The sequence below is a fragment of the Volvox carteri genome (assembly GCF_000143455.1).
Source record: "Volvox carteri f. nagariensis unplaced genomic scaffold VOLCAscaffold_16, whole genome shotgun sequence".
In the NCBI taxonomy this organism is placed as follows: Eukaryota; Viridiplantae; Chlorophyta; class Chlorophyceae; order Chlamydomonadales; family Volvocaceae; genus Volvox; species Volvox carteri.
In genome coordinates this window covers 1,984,242-2,001,451 of record NW_003307559.1, presented here as the reverse complement: position 1 = coordinate 2,001,451, position 17,210 = coordinate 1,984,242, and the positions used below count along the sequence as shown (strand labels likewise).

At 51.4% G+C, this 17,210-nt stretch overlaps 2 protein-coding genes across 2 annotated transcripts; one reads left to right on the top strand and one right to left on the bottom strand.

The window, feature by feature from the left end:
* Nucleotides 1-3,707: 3,707 nt before the first annotated feature.
* phV21 (extracellular matrix glycoprotein pherophorin-V21) lies at nt 3,708-8,038 on the top strand (the record flags this gene model as incomplete). The annotated part of the gene is made up of 9 exons (XM_002949973.1): nt 3,708-3,754; nt 4,055-4,271; nt 4,624-4,853; nt 6,144-6,575; nt 6,739-6,871; nt 6,963-7,011; nt 7,188-7,295; nt 7,581-7,683; nt 7,969-8,038. 9 exons carry the CDS (start codon nt 3,708-3,710, stop codon nt 8,036-8,038), a joined length of 1,389 nt encoding a protein of 462 aa, XP_002950019.1.
* Nucleotides 8,039-10,473: 2,435 nt separating this feature from the next.
* VOLCADRAFT_90430 (uncharacterized protein) lies at nt 10,474-10,950 on the bottom strand (the record flags this gene model as incomplete). Its single annotated transcript, XM_002949866.1, has 1 exon — nt 10,474-10,950. The coding sequence occupies one exon, from the start codon at nt 10,948-10,950 to the stop codon at nt 10,474-10,476; it is 477 nt and encodes a 158-aa protein (XP_002949912.1).
* Nucleotides 10,951-17,210: the final 6,260 nt, after the last annotated feature.

Below are 17,210 nucleotides of genomic sequence, written 5' to 3'. Positions count from 1 at the left end.
CCTCATGCACGCATACCGGAGAGCATCTCAGTGCTGAACAATTGGTAGGTTGCTTCCTGCGATGGCCATTTGCCGGCGGAGTGCTGCTGCTTGCTGCATGATTGATTTAGCTGTCATCTCAGGATCATCCAAGGTCATGATGCCCTCAAAGCGCTTAATTGCTGGCGGCATTGTAGGCTCCACAGCATGCATGACGTGGTATGGACGGACACTCGATGATCGCTGGACAGAGAAATTGTAGCCTCAGCATAATGTTGGGCAAGTGATTATCCCAAGCATTGACGTCGCCACCAGCATGCATCTCAGTGCACTTTTGCACATCTGGAATGCACGTTCCGCCAGGCCGTCGGCCTGGGGATGACTGGCCGATGTCTGGAGATGATCTATTAGGGCATCACATAAAACCTGCACGAACTCCCCTTTCCACTCGCCAAGACGTGGTGCGGAAAGATGTGGTGCGACGTGCGGCGGTTGGCCAGAGGGATTAGAACCACATATTTAGAGAAGTGTTCCATGCAGACCATGATGTAGCAGTAACCACGGTCCGTTTTGTTGAAGGGACCGCATAGAACGAAACCCCAGCAGGAGAATAAGCCGGAGATGTATAGTGGATTCAATTCCGGGGTCTGCATAGAGAAGCTGGTGTTGACACCGGTCACAACTGCACAGTGATGTACTACTATACATGCCACATGATGAGCCATGCCCATCCATTAGTATTGTATTGTATTGTGGTTACAGTATTTCCGCCGCCGACGCGGCGGGTGCCCTCACGAGCCGTGAGGCTCCAGAGCACGCTGTTGACGCTCATCAAAAACCTCAGTAAGGAAAGTAGCGATTTTCCTCGGATTGGTATTAAGAAATACCTTGCGCATATCAGTATCTTCAACGTTAATCAGAAACCTATTATGCAACTCAGTATACGCCTCACACTCCATGAGCACATGGTATTCATCCTCAACCTTACCCGACGTACAGACCTGACACGTACGGCACTCTCTCGGCCTATGGTGTCCTTTGTTGACCTCCAAAGGCCAACAACAAAGACGGAATTTGGCAACCATACGCAACCGGTTGGCCGGCAAATAAACACGCAAATAGCCTGTGGGATCGGAGCCCTCTCTTGCTGGTGAAGGGGAGCCCATCCAGTTATGATACCTGCAAAGCGAAACCCCTTTACCTTGGAACACACGCGGATCACCCCCATGGCTGAACTGATCCCAGTCACTTAAAAGGAACGCAGATAACCTCTCCAGAACCTCACCCACTCGAATCAACTGAGACGAGTATACATCTACCTTCTGAGAAACGGAGTCACACGCCGGCCACTCATGGCCCAACCAACGCAAAATGATGAGCACTTTAGACGACCAGCAATCCACTTTGAGATCAGACAGAAGAGCCAGACGGAGATCATCTACTAACACGTCATGATAGACCGACCCACGGGACTTGACTATCTTATTCCAGAAACACAACGCAAGGCGTAACCAAAAGTACTGCAAAGGCAACTGAGACAGCTCCCTGTACAACAGCTTGTAAGGTACCTGCTTGAGCCCAGCACAACGTAAACAGAAGTCACGCTGGACCTGGACCATACCATCTTCCAAAGCCAAATCAAAATATGACTTACCAGCGGGTAAAACACCTTTACCTAGCCGCAGGACGGAGACAATCCTATCAGGACCCCAGACCTCAGCACCATAACAGAGAACCGAACGGACCTGGGTGTCGAACGCTTGAAGCCGAACGGCAGGAGCCCACACCCTGTTCTCATCCAACCGATTACTAAGACCGAACATAGCCCGTCGCCCTGCTTCCAAAAGTTCGTTGACACAACTCGCAAACGGGGACGCAGGGCCCCAATAGAGACCCAAGTACCTAACGCGACCACACCAGTTAATAGGACTAGGAACAAGTAAACTACCAACCATGGGTGGGTGCCAAAGCGACCCATCAGTACGGAGAGGAAGCATGAGCCTCACCCCCTCAAACGCCCTCTTAACGACATCAACGGAAGCAGCCACAACAAGGGCCTCACATTTCCGAACGTTGCAGCGCATACCAAAAGCAGCACAGAACTCAATAAGCAGTAACTCGTAAGCAAGAGCGCCAAAGTGCCCCAAATGCCCAGCCTGCGGATGTGTTTAATAAGCTCCGTGTGCTTCCCTGGCGCAGTTGCGGCACGGGGTTTGCTGTCACCCTTAAGCCGGTACAACGTGTTGCCGTCGTATCCGGGACATATCACGGGATCCACATCCGCCGATCGGTATCTTTCTGAAGCCGTGGTATAACAGTCGCGTTGGAAACAATACTGTATGGAGCGCCGCTGTATCACAGGTAACTTAGACGGATGCTTGCCCTCCCTAAGGAAGAAAGTCATGGCCGGGCCATCCTAATGCCAACAGAATGACCATCCGATCTGGTCCCATCATTATTTTTGCTGCTAGCAAATGCCAGGGTGGTTCAGCACAGGCCACGCTGAATTTAAATGCAGCAAATTTGCTGTGTGAATATAACGGGCACTCCACCCATGACCCTGATCAAGTTTCCCACAATCATACAACAAGGCACAAACTGGGCTGTTGGTTTAGCGTCATAGGCCAGGGTGCGGCAAGCAGTGATGATGCTCGAAAGGTAAGTTAGATCCGTGCCCTTTAGCCAGGATTTTACGCATCTGCCACATGCCTGTTAAAACAAGTGCGCAAACGCAAATCGTGCCAAAGGGTTACTTGTGAGTCGCTGGGTGGAGAGCGGTCCTCGCTCTCGTCCCTGCTTGGGCCCCGGGCTCGGCTGCGCATCAACCGGCGATGATGAAGTCGACTGGCTTTTAAATTTGATGTTTGAACGCTCTGACTCCTTTTGGGCGTGCCTGGCCCTTATGCTCACAAAAATTAGCTTCGAGAGCCCAAACACAATGCCTCGTTTTGCGCCTATCTATGTGGCATTGTTTAGAAATACCTCGCCAGCTTGCCGGCAGCGCCCAGTTTTCTATGGTTTTAGTGCCCTAACTCAGTTTGCGAGCTTCCGAGCGAGTCGATAAACCCAAGTGAAATTATAATAAGATAACACATAGCTCACGAACGACGGCAGGTATGTGTCTCAACGCACGCATGCACGTGGCGGGTGGTTGACCCGCCGGATGCCCCGACTCCACGGGCGCGAGGTCGCGAGGTCTCGCGAGGAAGGCGGCTGAATCCCAGTAGTAGCTAGCCATCTGTACCAAGTCTGCTGCTGGAGCTAGGAGCAAAACGAAACTCCGTCTCTCCGACTCTCTCTGCCGCCCAGGGCTGTTTAATTAACAATCAGCTAAAAAACTAATATTCAAAAATCAGCTACGGCGGCCATAATAAGCAACGGCCGAAACACAAAGCCATGCAAAACCATGCTTTCGCTGTACCTGCTGTGAAAAGTGCCTCCATTCCTGAACGCCGCGCGCTTCGAAGGACCTTGTAGGACCTACGCCCATGGCTAGGGCGGCGTCATCGTTCCATCATTTCCTATAATCTTCTACAAGTGACAATAGTAGTAAGGTTGCGGCAGGCATCGCTGGGATTTGCGTCGTCGGAAACCGCCGTGGCGCCGTACGTGCATTAGGCCCATGCGTGGTAAACTGCTGGCGGGCGGTGCAGGGGAGGCCGGACGCAGGACCACATAAAAGGCCTTGTCCGTTCTTTGTTCCTCAGTCGGAAGTCGCCAACCCAACCATGGCGCCTCCGCTTCTCCTCGTGGCTTCGGCTCTGGCACTTGCATGGTAACGATTGATTGCCCAGCACTAGCAATGTGACGGACTGAATTTAGATGTGTTATTAGGTAGAGATGGGCGTAGCAGCAATCCAGCAGGCTGCCTCACGTTTGCCTTGGTTGCCCACGTCTCGCAATATTTCAACATTACTGCTCTGAATCATGCTTCGATATATTTGGCCACCTTCTAACTTGGCAATCCACTTCATTTGGTGACAATAATATGATCCAAGAGCAAGCGCGAGACTGATCTGACGGCACTTTTGCCGGTTTTGCTTTGCCTGCTCCTTCATTCCTCGCTTGGCTGCAGGGCGTGTGGAGCGACCGCCCAGGTCGCGCCGGTGGAGCTCGCGTACACACAGACGGGTGCGGTGCCCTATTTCCCCTTCTTCTTGTGCGCTCGGGCGCAAGCTTCTTTCAGTCTCGCCCCAGTCGTCACCAACGTGGGCGGAGGCCAGTACTGCTTCACCCTGCTGGCCGTACCTTGCAACAAAACATGCTGCAATGTCCCGTTGAAGAAAATTGAGGTGCGCCGGCTGCTTGGGCGGTTTGGGGCAGGTTCAAGGTTGCGAATTTTACATCTAAGAAGACCAATCAAAGATGCTTGGAATTATTTGCCACGCGACGCGACAGTTCTGCAACGCCATCTGTCTAGCAGTTTTGGTAAAAGCGACCCTAACAAAGAAAACCTATCCATCGACCCAGCAGTATCAACGCGCAGTTTTAAAATAAAAATTTTGTGTTACTACTCTTTGTTCTCGGTCTTACGATTTCCACACTGCTAGCGTACCGCGTTGTGTCGTTCCCAAAACCGAATTTGTCATCCAACGCATTTTATACATATCCCTGGACCTTGCTTCTTTTATCGCTTCATCACAGTTCAACGTGTACAGCAGCTGCTTGGTCCCTGGCGCCTCCGTATCGGCAACTGTCAACGGTGTTCCCACAGCAGTCAGTCCCTCATTTGATCGGCCCCAAGATGGTCCGCCGGGTAGCAGCATTCTGCGAGTGACTCAGCTAGGTCTCAACCTGACGAGCAACGGAGCCAAGATTTGCATCACCCTCAAACCCAACAGCGCCGGTCAGGGCTGCACCACGCTGGAGCAGCTGTGCGTTCCACCCAATGGCATGGCGCCGGGGTCGTGCATAGCCGCCATGTTTGATTACTCGCTGGACTGCTGCCCAATTACACGCACCGGTGGCAACAACCCGCCGTCGCCACCAATTCCGTTGCCACCCTCGCCACCGCTTCCGTCCTTGCCTACGTCGCCTTCGCCTCCCTCTCCCTCGCCTCCGTCGCCTTCGCCTCCCTCTCCCTCGCCTCCGTCGCCTTCGCCTCCATCGCCGTCGCCTCCGTCGCCGTCGCCTCCGTCGCCGTCGCCTCCGTCGCCGTCGCCACCGTCGCCGTCGCCTCCGTCGCCGTCGCCTCCATCTCCCTCGCCTCCATCTCCCTCGCCTCCATCTCCCTCGCCTCCATCGCCGTCGCCTCCGTCGCCGTCGCCTCCATCTCCCTCGCCTCCGTCGCCGTCGCCTCCATCTCCCTCGCCTCCGTCGCCGTCGCCTCCATCTCCCTCGCCTCCGTCGCCGTCGCCTCCATCTCCCTCGCCTCCGTCGCCGTCGCCTCCATCTCCCTCGCCTCCGTCGCCGTCGCCTCCATCTCCCTCGCCTCCGTCGCCGTCGCCTCCATCTCCCTCGCCTCCGTCGCCGTCGCCTCCATCTCCCTCGCCTCCGTCGCCGTCGCCTCCATCTCCCTCGCCTCCGTCGCCGTCGCCTCCATCTCCCTCGCCTCCGTCGCCGTCGCCTCCATCTCCCTCGCCTCCGTCTCCTTCACCTCCCTCTCCCTCGCCTCCCTCTCCCTCGCCTCCCTCTCCCTCGCCTCCCTCTCCTTCACCTCCCTCTCCTTCACCTCCCTCTCCTTCACCTCCCTCTCCTTCACCTCCCTCTCCTTCACCTCCCTCTCCTTCACCTCCCTCTCCTTCACCTCCCTCTCCTTCACCTCCCTCTCCTTCACCTCCCTCTCCTTCACCTCCCTCTCCTTCACCTCCCTCTCCTTCACCTCCCTCTCCTTCACCTCCCTCTCCTTCACCTCCCTCTCCCTCGCCACCATCTCCCTCGCCACCATCTCCCTCGCCACCATCTCCCTCGCCACCATCTCCCTCGCCACCATCTCCCTCGCCACCATCTCCCTCGCCACCATCTCCCTCGCCACCATCTCCCTCGCCACCATCTCCCTCGCCACCATCTCCCTCGCCACCATCTCCCTCGCCACCATCTCCCTCGCCACCATCTCCCTCGCCACCATCTCCCTCGCCACCATCTCCCTCGCCACCATCCCCCGAGCCACCATCCCCCGAGCCGCCATCCCCCGAGCCGCCATCTCCTTCGCCACCATCCCCCAGCCCACCCTCTCCATCACCTCCGATTTCCTCTTGCGACATGTGTATTGACCTGACGATTGATCCAGCCCGTGTGTTTCCGCCGTACCAGTTTGACAGTTTCACATGTGAAATAGTGCAGACCTCTATTTCGTACGATATTAACGAAAAGGCCGCCTCGATGGGCCTTATGCTGGCGCAAAACTTCTCGGTCGACGCCAGCAAGTGCAGCTCCGATAAGATCAGTGTTTGCGGGAAGTTTGCTTCGGAGTCTGATGCTGCGCAGCTGGAGGAGTGGACTCGAATTCAGGCGGAGCAGTTTTGGGTGTACTCGTTTGCAAGCGCCTGCACTCCCGTCATGTACGGCTACTCGTTCCGGATTACGACCGACAAGTGCATGGATGTTGAAAAGTCGCGGACTTGCTCTTTGGTACAGAGCGATTTTCCTTTTTGCGGGTAAGTGGGGTTGAAAATCAGGGTGTAACAATTTGTTGGTGTTCGACGAGTAGTCTGTGTAACGTCTTCATGTCGGCGTTTGGTAATTATGCAACTCGTTTTTGTCTCTGAGCGGTGCCGTCCTTGCGTGCTGCTAAACGCTCCAACCTTGATGATACAACAGGTGCCAACGGAAACGCTACTCGACACCCTTCTACGTGAGCCCTTCGGCGTCGTCTGAGCAAGGCCGTACAAATGATACGACACTGTACTGCTTCACCTTGGGCGTCCTTCCAAATGACTTTGCTCTGCTGCCGGTAGGCTACAACACGATTAGATTAAGTGGGCGCAAGAGCTCTGCTGTACTCTTTCCCGTCGTGTGACGCTTTTACTTTTGTGTTCATGCAGGGCCGCTGCAACTCGAGCAGTAAGGTGGCCAAGGTCGAGATTTGGGCTAGTGAGTTTGGGCCGCGCAAACGAAGGACAGACTTTGATTGTTTGCTGCCCTCGTTGTGTAAACCGTTGTTTCTGTTTCTGTGCGGCATCTTGCTCAGTGCTTGGTCTTGCGCTGACGGCCTTACCATTGAGCACGTCAATGACCTCACCCGCTCTATCAATTTACCTGCGCTTCAGACGAGGACCGCCGCGGCAAGCTGCGGGGATTTCGCCTCTCGACCCCCGACGGCAAGACCAGGTGGCTGTCCCCATCCTGGGGCGACAAGGGCAGCAACACGGCCAAAGGTAGGCAACGGATACTGGTCGCCATTACTACATGAACATTCGGCGGCATTCCTGCGCCTTCCTCGTGCGTCTTAACTAGCTGCAACAATACAGGTGCTGCTGACCGCCGTTTGTTCTTTTCTCCTGCTTGTTAATCATGGCCTATCAGCGTACACATGAGGACTTCGCTTTACAATTTACTATTGCTACATCGTTTATTTATTTTTACTAGCTTGTTATTGCTACATCGTTTATTTATTTTTACCCTGCCTTCCTCCCGCAAATTCTTAACCTCACTGCGTGCAGTTTCTGGCCTGACTTGGAACCGGGCAACTGCTAACGGTGCAGAGGTTTGTATGGAGCTGAAGAACGATATCTCTTTGCAAGAGTTTTGCGTGTCTAATGTCTGGTAAGTCAGTGCGACGTATTTCGCAGTGCTTCGCTCGCTCTCTCCTGGCCGTTGCTGTGCGAGCTGCTGCTGCTGCTGCTGCCTTTACGCCGTTGTATCGCCCCGAGTTCTTTTTGTTAAGGTCCAGTATTAGATCGTACCCCACGCAACCTACGCAAGTCGTGTTTGAACGCGCGCACGTGTTCCGCGTATTGAAGTGCTTCCCCGCCCTCTTCCCCGGCCTCTACCTCGCATGGCATGCACTGCTCGACTACCAACCTAACTACGTGGACGGAATGTGCACAGCTCCATCTCACTGTTCGATGGCCACTCTTCAAAGGCCTGCTGCCCTACATACCAATCAGTTGTGGCTTAGGGTCAACGTTCATTAATACGGTCAACATTTCGGTAGTCGTTGGGCGGTAGCATTCGCAATATAGCTTGGAGAAAGTAAAGCTTCTTCTTGAATGGGTGCTAATGCTTTGTTTCGGGCTGATCGGTACCGCGTACTTACCACACGCACTTGCGCCTCTTTGTGGAACGGCGGTGCAATAATTTTTTATGGACCTAAATTAATGAGTGCAGGTTTGCCAGCAAGCGCATAGAGAGGTAACATATAAACTCCTTTTTCTTGCTACTACACATTCGTATGCTTTTACTTGCAGTATGCGTGCGCGGCAGTGATGAAGCATGTTCGTCTCATTTCTCCTTCTGTTTATTTACGGCTGCCAAATTGTTATATTCCTTATCATTGTTTGATCAAGCTTATCGTCTTGCTTCCGTTTCTAGCAGCGTGTTTTTGCGTCTCCTGTCGTCTGCTGCTGGTGTTCGCTGGCGCTAACTGATAGCTTAGTAATCGTCTTGCATGCAACTACTGTTATATCTTGCGCCCCAAGCTTACTTGCCAATCCTGGCAATGCCATCGGCGGCGGGCCGCCCCATTGATAGGGTACATTTGGCTTACGTTGCAGACATCGGTTTCGTCTATAACAATGTGCGAAAGATCCTCCTGTGTTTGTGTGCGGTGCGGAGCCAGTTCCTGGGCGGGGCATAACGTGAGCAGGCTGTTTCAGTATGTAACGTATTATTATTACTCCATTTCCTGACCCGGCTAGTCGGTGACTATTAACTCGAATGGATTCTTTGCTAGCTTTCAGATGGCGGGCGACGACTGCCCTCGCCAGACGTGCTGGTTCCCACTTCATGGCCTCCTTCATCAACATGCATTGTTGATGATCGAAGCCCTCTTCAGCACGAATATCATTATAGGCTGGGCATTCCAATAACACGTGTTTTTCATCCTCGATTCGGCTATTAGTACCACAACAGCGGCAAAACCGCTGCCCCCTGGGGACGTGGTACTTGCCCCTTCGTGCTCTGCTTGCCTCCAAAGCCCTGCAACATAAACGAAACTGCATTAGCTTACGATGTGCTAAACGAGGAATGAAAACCTTAGCATGTGTTGGCCACATATCCGAACTACATCAAGATAAAACTGACGCAGTAAGTGTAATAACAGAAGAATACAAACCCGAAGTAACGCCAGAGAGACGTAAAGCAATAGCTAAGTTACTTAATGAATCAGAGATAACTCTAGTACCTTTAGAGGTCCTTAAACAAATCAGTAAACAAGAGTTGCCAGACAAAGATAAGCGAGTTTTTAAAGAAATTTGGAATAAGTCATTAGGACACTGGGACAAGTTCTGGACACAAAAACATGTGAAGGGTCTAGAACTGGAGTTAGTATATTGTGATAGACCGCTATTATTAATAAAACAAGACACATCAGAGAACGCGGACACACCAACCACCAAAAGGCAAAGGTATCAAACGCGTTCCAACAACAAAACAAAATCAACAAGAGGAACAAAAGGGTTACAACACAATAAGCACCAACCCTAATAGTCTTCACAAGCCAGATTCTGAAATGAAAAACGAAGACAAAGCTACAGCACAAACGCAAGAAACACAAGTATTTGCTACAGTAACAACACCAACAGTAACACAGGAAAGCACTCAAAGAAATATACTTCGTTTTGGAAGGGGAGTTCCGTTAAATGAAAATATGAATATTCCTCAAAATCTAATAAAATGGATAGGAAATAAACTACACAATAAAGACTTTACTTGGCAATCACGAGTACTACAACCTTTAGCTTACTTTATCTGCTCTCTCGTAAAAGATAATAATATTAAAACTTATGATTGGAGAAAACAGGAAAACTTTATAAATAGAATGTTCTTGGATAATGACTTAAAAAGAATAATAGATAAATTGGATGAATATGGACTACTAGATTGGGGCTGTAAAGATAATATCTTACCAATTACAACCGGTCTTGCTTTTATGGACCTTGTGCCAGACGAGGCAAAACCTTCGGCAGACGAACTTCTGTCCACAGAAGTATTAAGAAAGAAGTTTACACCACAGTTTGAAAGCTATCTGCCACAAGAATTCAACAGTGTACTACAAGAAACAAGAAACAAACATACACAAATATACCAAAAGATTAAAAACTGGACAATGCATATAGAGACTGTAGTGACGGCAAATTGGAGTCTTCCTTTTAATGTTTCTTCTTCCTGGGAAAAGTTTTATCAGACTTTAACTGAGTTCTTTAATGAGAACCCTTTACTAAGTGCACTTAACCGAGCTTTAGGTCCACGTGTACAAACTGCCTTTGACTTAACATGTTTGTTGACTACCGTAATGATACGAGTTTTTTCTGATACGTGTTTTGGGGAAGGCCCAAAATTAACGCTGAAATTATTTTGATGATATGCAATTTTGGGGACGGTCACGAGAAAAATCTACAGTTGTGATACACTTTTGGTGACGGCTCCAGGGCGTCCCGCGGGCGTGCTCACGCTTCGCGCGCTTACGCTTCGCTTGATCTCGTCGCTGCGCTTTTCGTAGTTGCCACGCACAGGCGCCACCTTAGCCCACTTGTTCTTGTTCTTCGGAGTCGGCGCGGGCTCGGGGACGGGAAGCGGTTCGCCGGTCAAACAGCGCAGCAGCGACGCGAGGGAAGGCTTGGCATTGCTGGGCCTGCCAACTGGCTGGTGTCCAGGAGCCGTGGCCTGCTCAATGATGGCCTTGCCGGCCTCAGCGTCCGCTTCAGCAAGCTTTGCAATCCTCTCATCGGCATGTGCCTTCTCGCGCTCAGTCCTTGCAGCCTCAACCTCCGGCGCCACTCGAACGCTGGTAATGCCTGCCCTGAGCTCAATGGAAGCATTGGTGTCGAGCTTGGGTAAAAGGCTAGTAAGCTTAAGCTGTTTAGGCGCCATTCTGAGCGCGCTTTCTGAGGGTGGGCCTGTAAGCTAAAGTTCTTGTCCGATCAACTTAGGGGTAAAAGACGAAGATAACTACAAGCCAACAGCGTCTTCTGGAGGGCTTTTACTGTTGGTCGATACCGTTAACACGGTGTACGACACATTTGTGACAGCCAGTTTGGTGATGCCCATAAAATTTTGCCTAAGACCTTTTTCCACTGCTATGCATTTGGGGACGCCATACCAATTCCGTGTCAGAAAAAACTCGTATCATTACGGTAGTTCTCCGCAAAGTGGTTCTAAAACTGGGACAGAAAAGTCGCGAGGACTTTCCTTTTTTGAAAGAAGAATGCAAGTGTCAAAAGAAGAATGCTGAAAGGGAATGGTTTCAGAAACGCGCGTTAACGAACTGCAAAACATTACAAATGCAAGTGTCAAACGTCTTCGCAACAAAATATTCTTGGGTACCTAACAATCCAGGGCGTTGGGGTGTTGCCGGTACTAACTATCTCACATTTAGAGCTGATTTCCGTAAAGTACTTCTCCGAGCTACTGAACTGGAGAAATTCTTACCTGGTTTTAAGTTGACTTCGGTTGATATTACCGGTTGCCACTTAGGTGTAGCCCTTGGTATGATTGGACAGCTTAAAGTACTTTGGAGCATTTTTGTAAAAGGATTAAATCAATGGGAAGAGGGCAGAAAGTATTTCCCCGAAGGAGTACCTTATCATAAACGTGATCTAAAACGTGATCTGAATATCCCCGGGCATATCTGAAAAGGGCAGCCCCATCCAGTGCTTATACTTCGCCATTTGCACACCCGGTTGTTTCCCATCTGATGGGTACTCCTCTGGCAAGACAGTCAGACGCGTACATCTTTACGATTCTGAAGTCGTCAGGTCGACCCCGACGACCCATGCAAGTGGATTTCGGGATAGACAACTGCTAATTGCACGAAAACTCGACTCAAAATGTAGCTGTGGTTGCCTGGGAAGACTCTGTGCCTGAAAACCTAAAGACATCTAGGCGCTTGCGTGGGCGGCACGTGACGTGACGTGGACTGCTCACCCTCAGCCCCGGGGTAGGCAATGGTAGGCACAGGCTGCTGTATGGGGCCGTAAGGGGGTGCACGGTACGGCACACATATCAACTACAAATACGCGCGAAGTGTGTAAGACGGACCAGCTGCGTGCCAGGCTGGCGCCATGAGCTGAAACGTGCGTAAGCCTAAGTGACGAAGCAGACGTCTCAAGCAACCCACGGAACTTACAATCAGCTGCATAGGTAAGAAACCTGTCTGCAGAAATACTCACAAGACAAGGTGCGGTACTAGGTGGGCGCACTAAACAGGCAACTGCCAGGCAGCCCCCGGCCCAAGGCAGGTATAAAGCAGGTACACTAGTCGGACTCAACGTGCGCAACGGGTTGAGACACAGCCTATTCAAGCACTCGTTGCGGCTATCGATGTCTACGAACATTTAGGCAATGGACATTTGAGTAAGAAATTCTGGCCGAAAATCAACACGAAGCGCTTGATCAGCATCTCGAGACTCTCGAGTCGGGAGGCCTTTTCAGCGGCCGCTGGCCGCGGCCAGCTGCTACAGTAGGCACTTCTTCCGCTGTGAGGTTACATGTGCGCATGTGAATTGAATTGAATTGTTAATTAAATTGTGAATTGAATTGTTGATGGGTTGTTACACTGTGGGCGGCTCGCCCGATAAAGGACGAGCACCGGGGGCCCTGACCGGGCCGGAACACAGCGCAGGGACGGGCGCGCGGCTCTACGTCCATCTGTTCCTCCGCGCGCGCCTCATTCCCTCACTCACACCAACCGGGACGCTCGCCCAGCCCCTGGCTAGGCAACACAGCGGCGCAGAAGACTGCGAACCGAACTAAGCGAGAATTGAATTGTTAATTGAATTGTTACATATGAGAATTGAATTGTTAATTGAATTGTTACATGTGCGCATGTGCGCGAGGTTTGGATGCGCGAGCTGTATTGATAATCCTTCTTGATTGCTAGTAATGGCTTTTCTTTGCGTGTGCATTCGTTTTGGATGTGGGGCTGGACGCCATCACCTTCCAAGAACTTTTGTGGTGATGACATTGTCGCCCGCGAGGTTGGAGCAGTGCGGGGCGGAAGGGGGGTCCCTGCAACGCGACTTGTGGACGACCGACGGATCGACGACCGACGGATGGATCGATGGTGGAGGCGACCTAATGATGTATGGCCAAGTAAGCCCACTGCAAACTTGAGGGGTCGTCAGGAGCAGTCTCCCCTGCGTATTGCGCAGTAATAAGATCGACCGCCGTTGTACAGCCGCACAACCGATCGGTGCGCGCTCCAGATTTGCAGAGCAAGGTAATCAGCAATAATAAAGGCCAAGCAAGCAAGCCCGTTCGTATACCTGGGCCCTGTGGGATTGCAAATATTGGTATCGCTTTCTTCAGCCTATTTGTCTTGCTGTCCTTTCGTTGCGCACGTTTGGGTTGCATTACAAGCGTAGGGAGCTCCATTCCTACGGCCGCCCAGCCTGGGTGCCTGTTACAAAGTTCCCATCTCAGGATGTCGCGGCCAGCAGCGTGTGCTCGTGGAGGTTATCCAGTAGGCTCCCTGGGAGGTGTATCCCCTCGCTGTCATCACTTCTGGGCTTGTCCGGTGGCACAGGCAGCAGCGGACGAACTCACTCTGTCAATAGAGCTACCAGTGTCACGGGAACAACTTTGACTTGTCCAAGCCCCACAGACAGTGCAACAATGTGTCTGGGATGTTGTGGCTCTTGCTGCGGTGTCAGATGGGAGACGATATAGGGCTGCAGCCATAAAGATCAACACGGCACTGTTACCTGGCCTTTCCCTAACAGAAGAAGCCATTTGTGAGTTGTTGTTGAATTTTGGGGCCGCCTTCGGGGTTTCGTAGCGCTGGGAGTTTCACCGAAAGGATTGGATCCTGTTGGGTCACATCACCGAATTGTGTCAGGCGAGGTGTTATGTTCACAGGAGCGGTCACCGGTGGACGATTAGCTATCACCTATTTTTGCTTTTTTTGGATTCTTTTAATTGGGGGACTTTTGGGGGCTCAGGCCTCATTTACTAATGGTTGTGGGTCCTGAGCCTTCCTTTGGTCGCGCTTTTGGCCGTCTAGATGACTTGCGTTGTCTCATTTGGATGGGCCATGGACGTTATATTGGTATTGACGCGGGTACAGGGTCACCTTATGCAAGTTCGTGGGTCCCCACTCGGGTATACGGGCTTGTCTTTATCGGAGGATGCTTTTCGTTAACAAGTTACGAGTTACGAGTTACGAGTTCCGCACACAAGTGCGGGTGTGTCCGTAAAAGCCGGGGGGAGTCTCGTTTACATGTTAGTCTCTAGTGCAGCGCACGGCCAGCTGGCCCGCTGGCTCTACTCTTCGTGAGTCTAGAGCCCACTGTAACAACCCCCCCACACACACGCACACACCTATGCGTAGCGGTAGTGTCTGTCGTATGTAGGTAGTGCGGCCATATGCTTGCTATGCACATACTTCCACGTAGTTATGCACACCAAGAGCTATGTGCGACATCTAAAGATGCATGTACATGTCCATTTGCACATGTCCACGCCCGCAGGGCATATCCACGCCCGCAGGGCATAACATCAGCAGCAGCGAAATAATATCGGCACTAGGCCCAAGTGGAGTCACCATTGACTAACTATTCAAACCACTTGTCTCTATCGATATCTTCGATACCACCACTTTGTGGTTGCGTCGCCTTCTGCATACTGCACCCAGACTAGCGCCCAAAGGGGATAACTGAGTTGCGGTGAGCCCACATATGCTCCAACATCCTCGCCAGACGTGCTGGCTCCCATTTCATGGCCTCCAACATGCATGCTCTGTTTGATGATCGAATCCCTCTTCCGCACGAACATCATTATAGGCTGGGCATTCCATGAACACGTGTTTTCATCCTTGACTTGGCTATTGGTGCCACAACAAAACCGCTGCTCCCGGGGGACATGGTGCTTGCCCCTTCACGCTCTGTTTTGCCTCCAAAGCCAGCCTGCATTTGTTTTTGTGCATTTTGCAACAGAGGAACCCTGGAGAACCCTTGCTTTGCAAATTTAAGGGGGCGCTTAAGGGAGTCGCTTCTGCGCCGAATGTTTATTAATTGTATTGTTTGTGACATTATTTTGTCATCGGGACAAAAGGATATCAAAAGGTGTCACATCAAGAGAAATGCAAGGAGAAACGAAACGCCCGCCGCCGCCTGCACCCCACATCTAATCAATCGAATTTTTTATCGACTTGTAGACTAAACAGGCAAGCCCTGGCCACAAATCCAGGGCAAGGCGTTTTGTTGGAGTAACAGAATTCCGCCGAAAGAATAAAGTCGCTGCGCATTTTACGACTGCACTGGCGGCGGATGAATTCGCATGCACTTCGGGTGGACTCCTGGTCCACTGTGACCTGATGACTGTAAATCTCAGTCGTTTATGTTTGATTGACGTCCCATAATGAACACTGCCAGACGTTGGCCAAACTAATCAAGCAGCATTAGCCTTGCAGGGAAAGCACATGAAATCGAGTCAACGATTTATGCCAGAAACCTCAAGCCATCGCACTTCCGTCCACCAGAATTCTGTTTGGTGCTACGTAGTGGTAACGAAGTCCTTGTCCATTACCTCCGCTATCTCTTCGCTGCATGTTCGGACTGGACTTTTTGTGGTGGGACGACAAAATTTCTCACTTCTCTCGTCTCCTTTGCAAGCAAAGTATCAGACAAGCCTATCCAGAAATGTTGATTGGATAAAAAATGTATATGTGTTTCATTAACTTTGGATGGGGGTTGATAATCCTACAGCCTGCCACAGCTAGCTAGTCATCCATCCATCCGCCGGCACATTTTCTGTGTGTGTTACATGGTGGTGTTCCCCGTACCTGCAAACTGCCCAATACGAGCCGAGGGCTCAAGGGTTTAGGGTTTTCTGTCCGCTATACGAACACGAAGCCCATTCGTATAAGCCAATATTCCTCTTATCCATGCCACCGCTGCACCCATATATATGGCTTCAACTTGCGCCCCACCACTTACGCGGTTGTCTGGATGCACCATTTGTTACATTTGGATACGGGTAGTCTAGCTACCCTTCTAGATACCGTGCCCATATGGGAATCGTACCATCAGCCACACAGCTCCTGTCCGCGCTCCTTCATTCCGTGGGGGACACGCGCATGTGTATCAGCTATGCATTCCTACACACAAGTGCAAAGCAGGTCGTACTAGGATATCCTTAATTGTCCTTGGACAACCAGCCAGATATCTAAGAACATCACTAACGCCTCGTTTAATAAATCACAATAGCGCTTAAATAAATGATGAGAATGATGAGAGGCAATCCTAGGCCATAGCTAATCACGTTGGCCATCTAAGTAGAGTACGTTTAATAGTCAACCAAGCGGACGGCCCGCTGCTGTAGTAGTAGGTATTACAGCGAACCAGAGACCGCTGCTGTGTTTGGCTCAGAAGCTCCGATGGTAAGCGTGTTGTGCGTGCGTTGCGGGAGAAATGTAGCAGGCGGATGAGAAGCTCCGAGCATCACACAACTGCCTCGCCCGAAGTGTTTCGGCCAAGGGCAGTGCGCGAGTTGTAAGCGTTATGTTGAGCCATTACTAGCCAATGTCGCAGCTTTACTAAAACACACCGTTGGCCCTGCCGAGAATTGATAGAGCCATTGAGACGTCTGTGCAAGTGAAATGCGAATGGCAAACGGCACTGGGGCCGCCGAGCGCGCGCCTGCTGTGAGCCGGATGCTAGAATTGGCATGCTAATGCTTGCAAACTCCATGCAGCAACCCAGGCAGCAGCCCAGCGGCAGATGCAAACTTAAGGAATACTCAGCGCGATTGTTCGCAACCACCATCGTGATTGTTGCGCAGTGCTTGCAGCATGGTTCTTGTGCGATGTGCTGAGTAACGCGTGATGCTTGTGTCAGCCACTCATACTACCCCTCTCTTGTCAAACTAAAAACAGGCGAAAGCATTTACATAACGCACCTAGGCCGAACAAGGGACCCATATCAATTATATTCCAGCGAAGCAAATCAACTAGCATTCTCCAGCACTGTGAACATAGTATAAGTAATTACAAGAAAATCTCGGACACATGTTGCTAATGCAGAGATGTAAAGCATTACCCCAAACCAGCCTTTTGTCGCCTGCGCGAGGTCTGCTATCGCGCGATCAGCCATGCTAAAAGGAACTTTGGATGTTGCGAAAGCACCAAAGCCTAT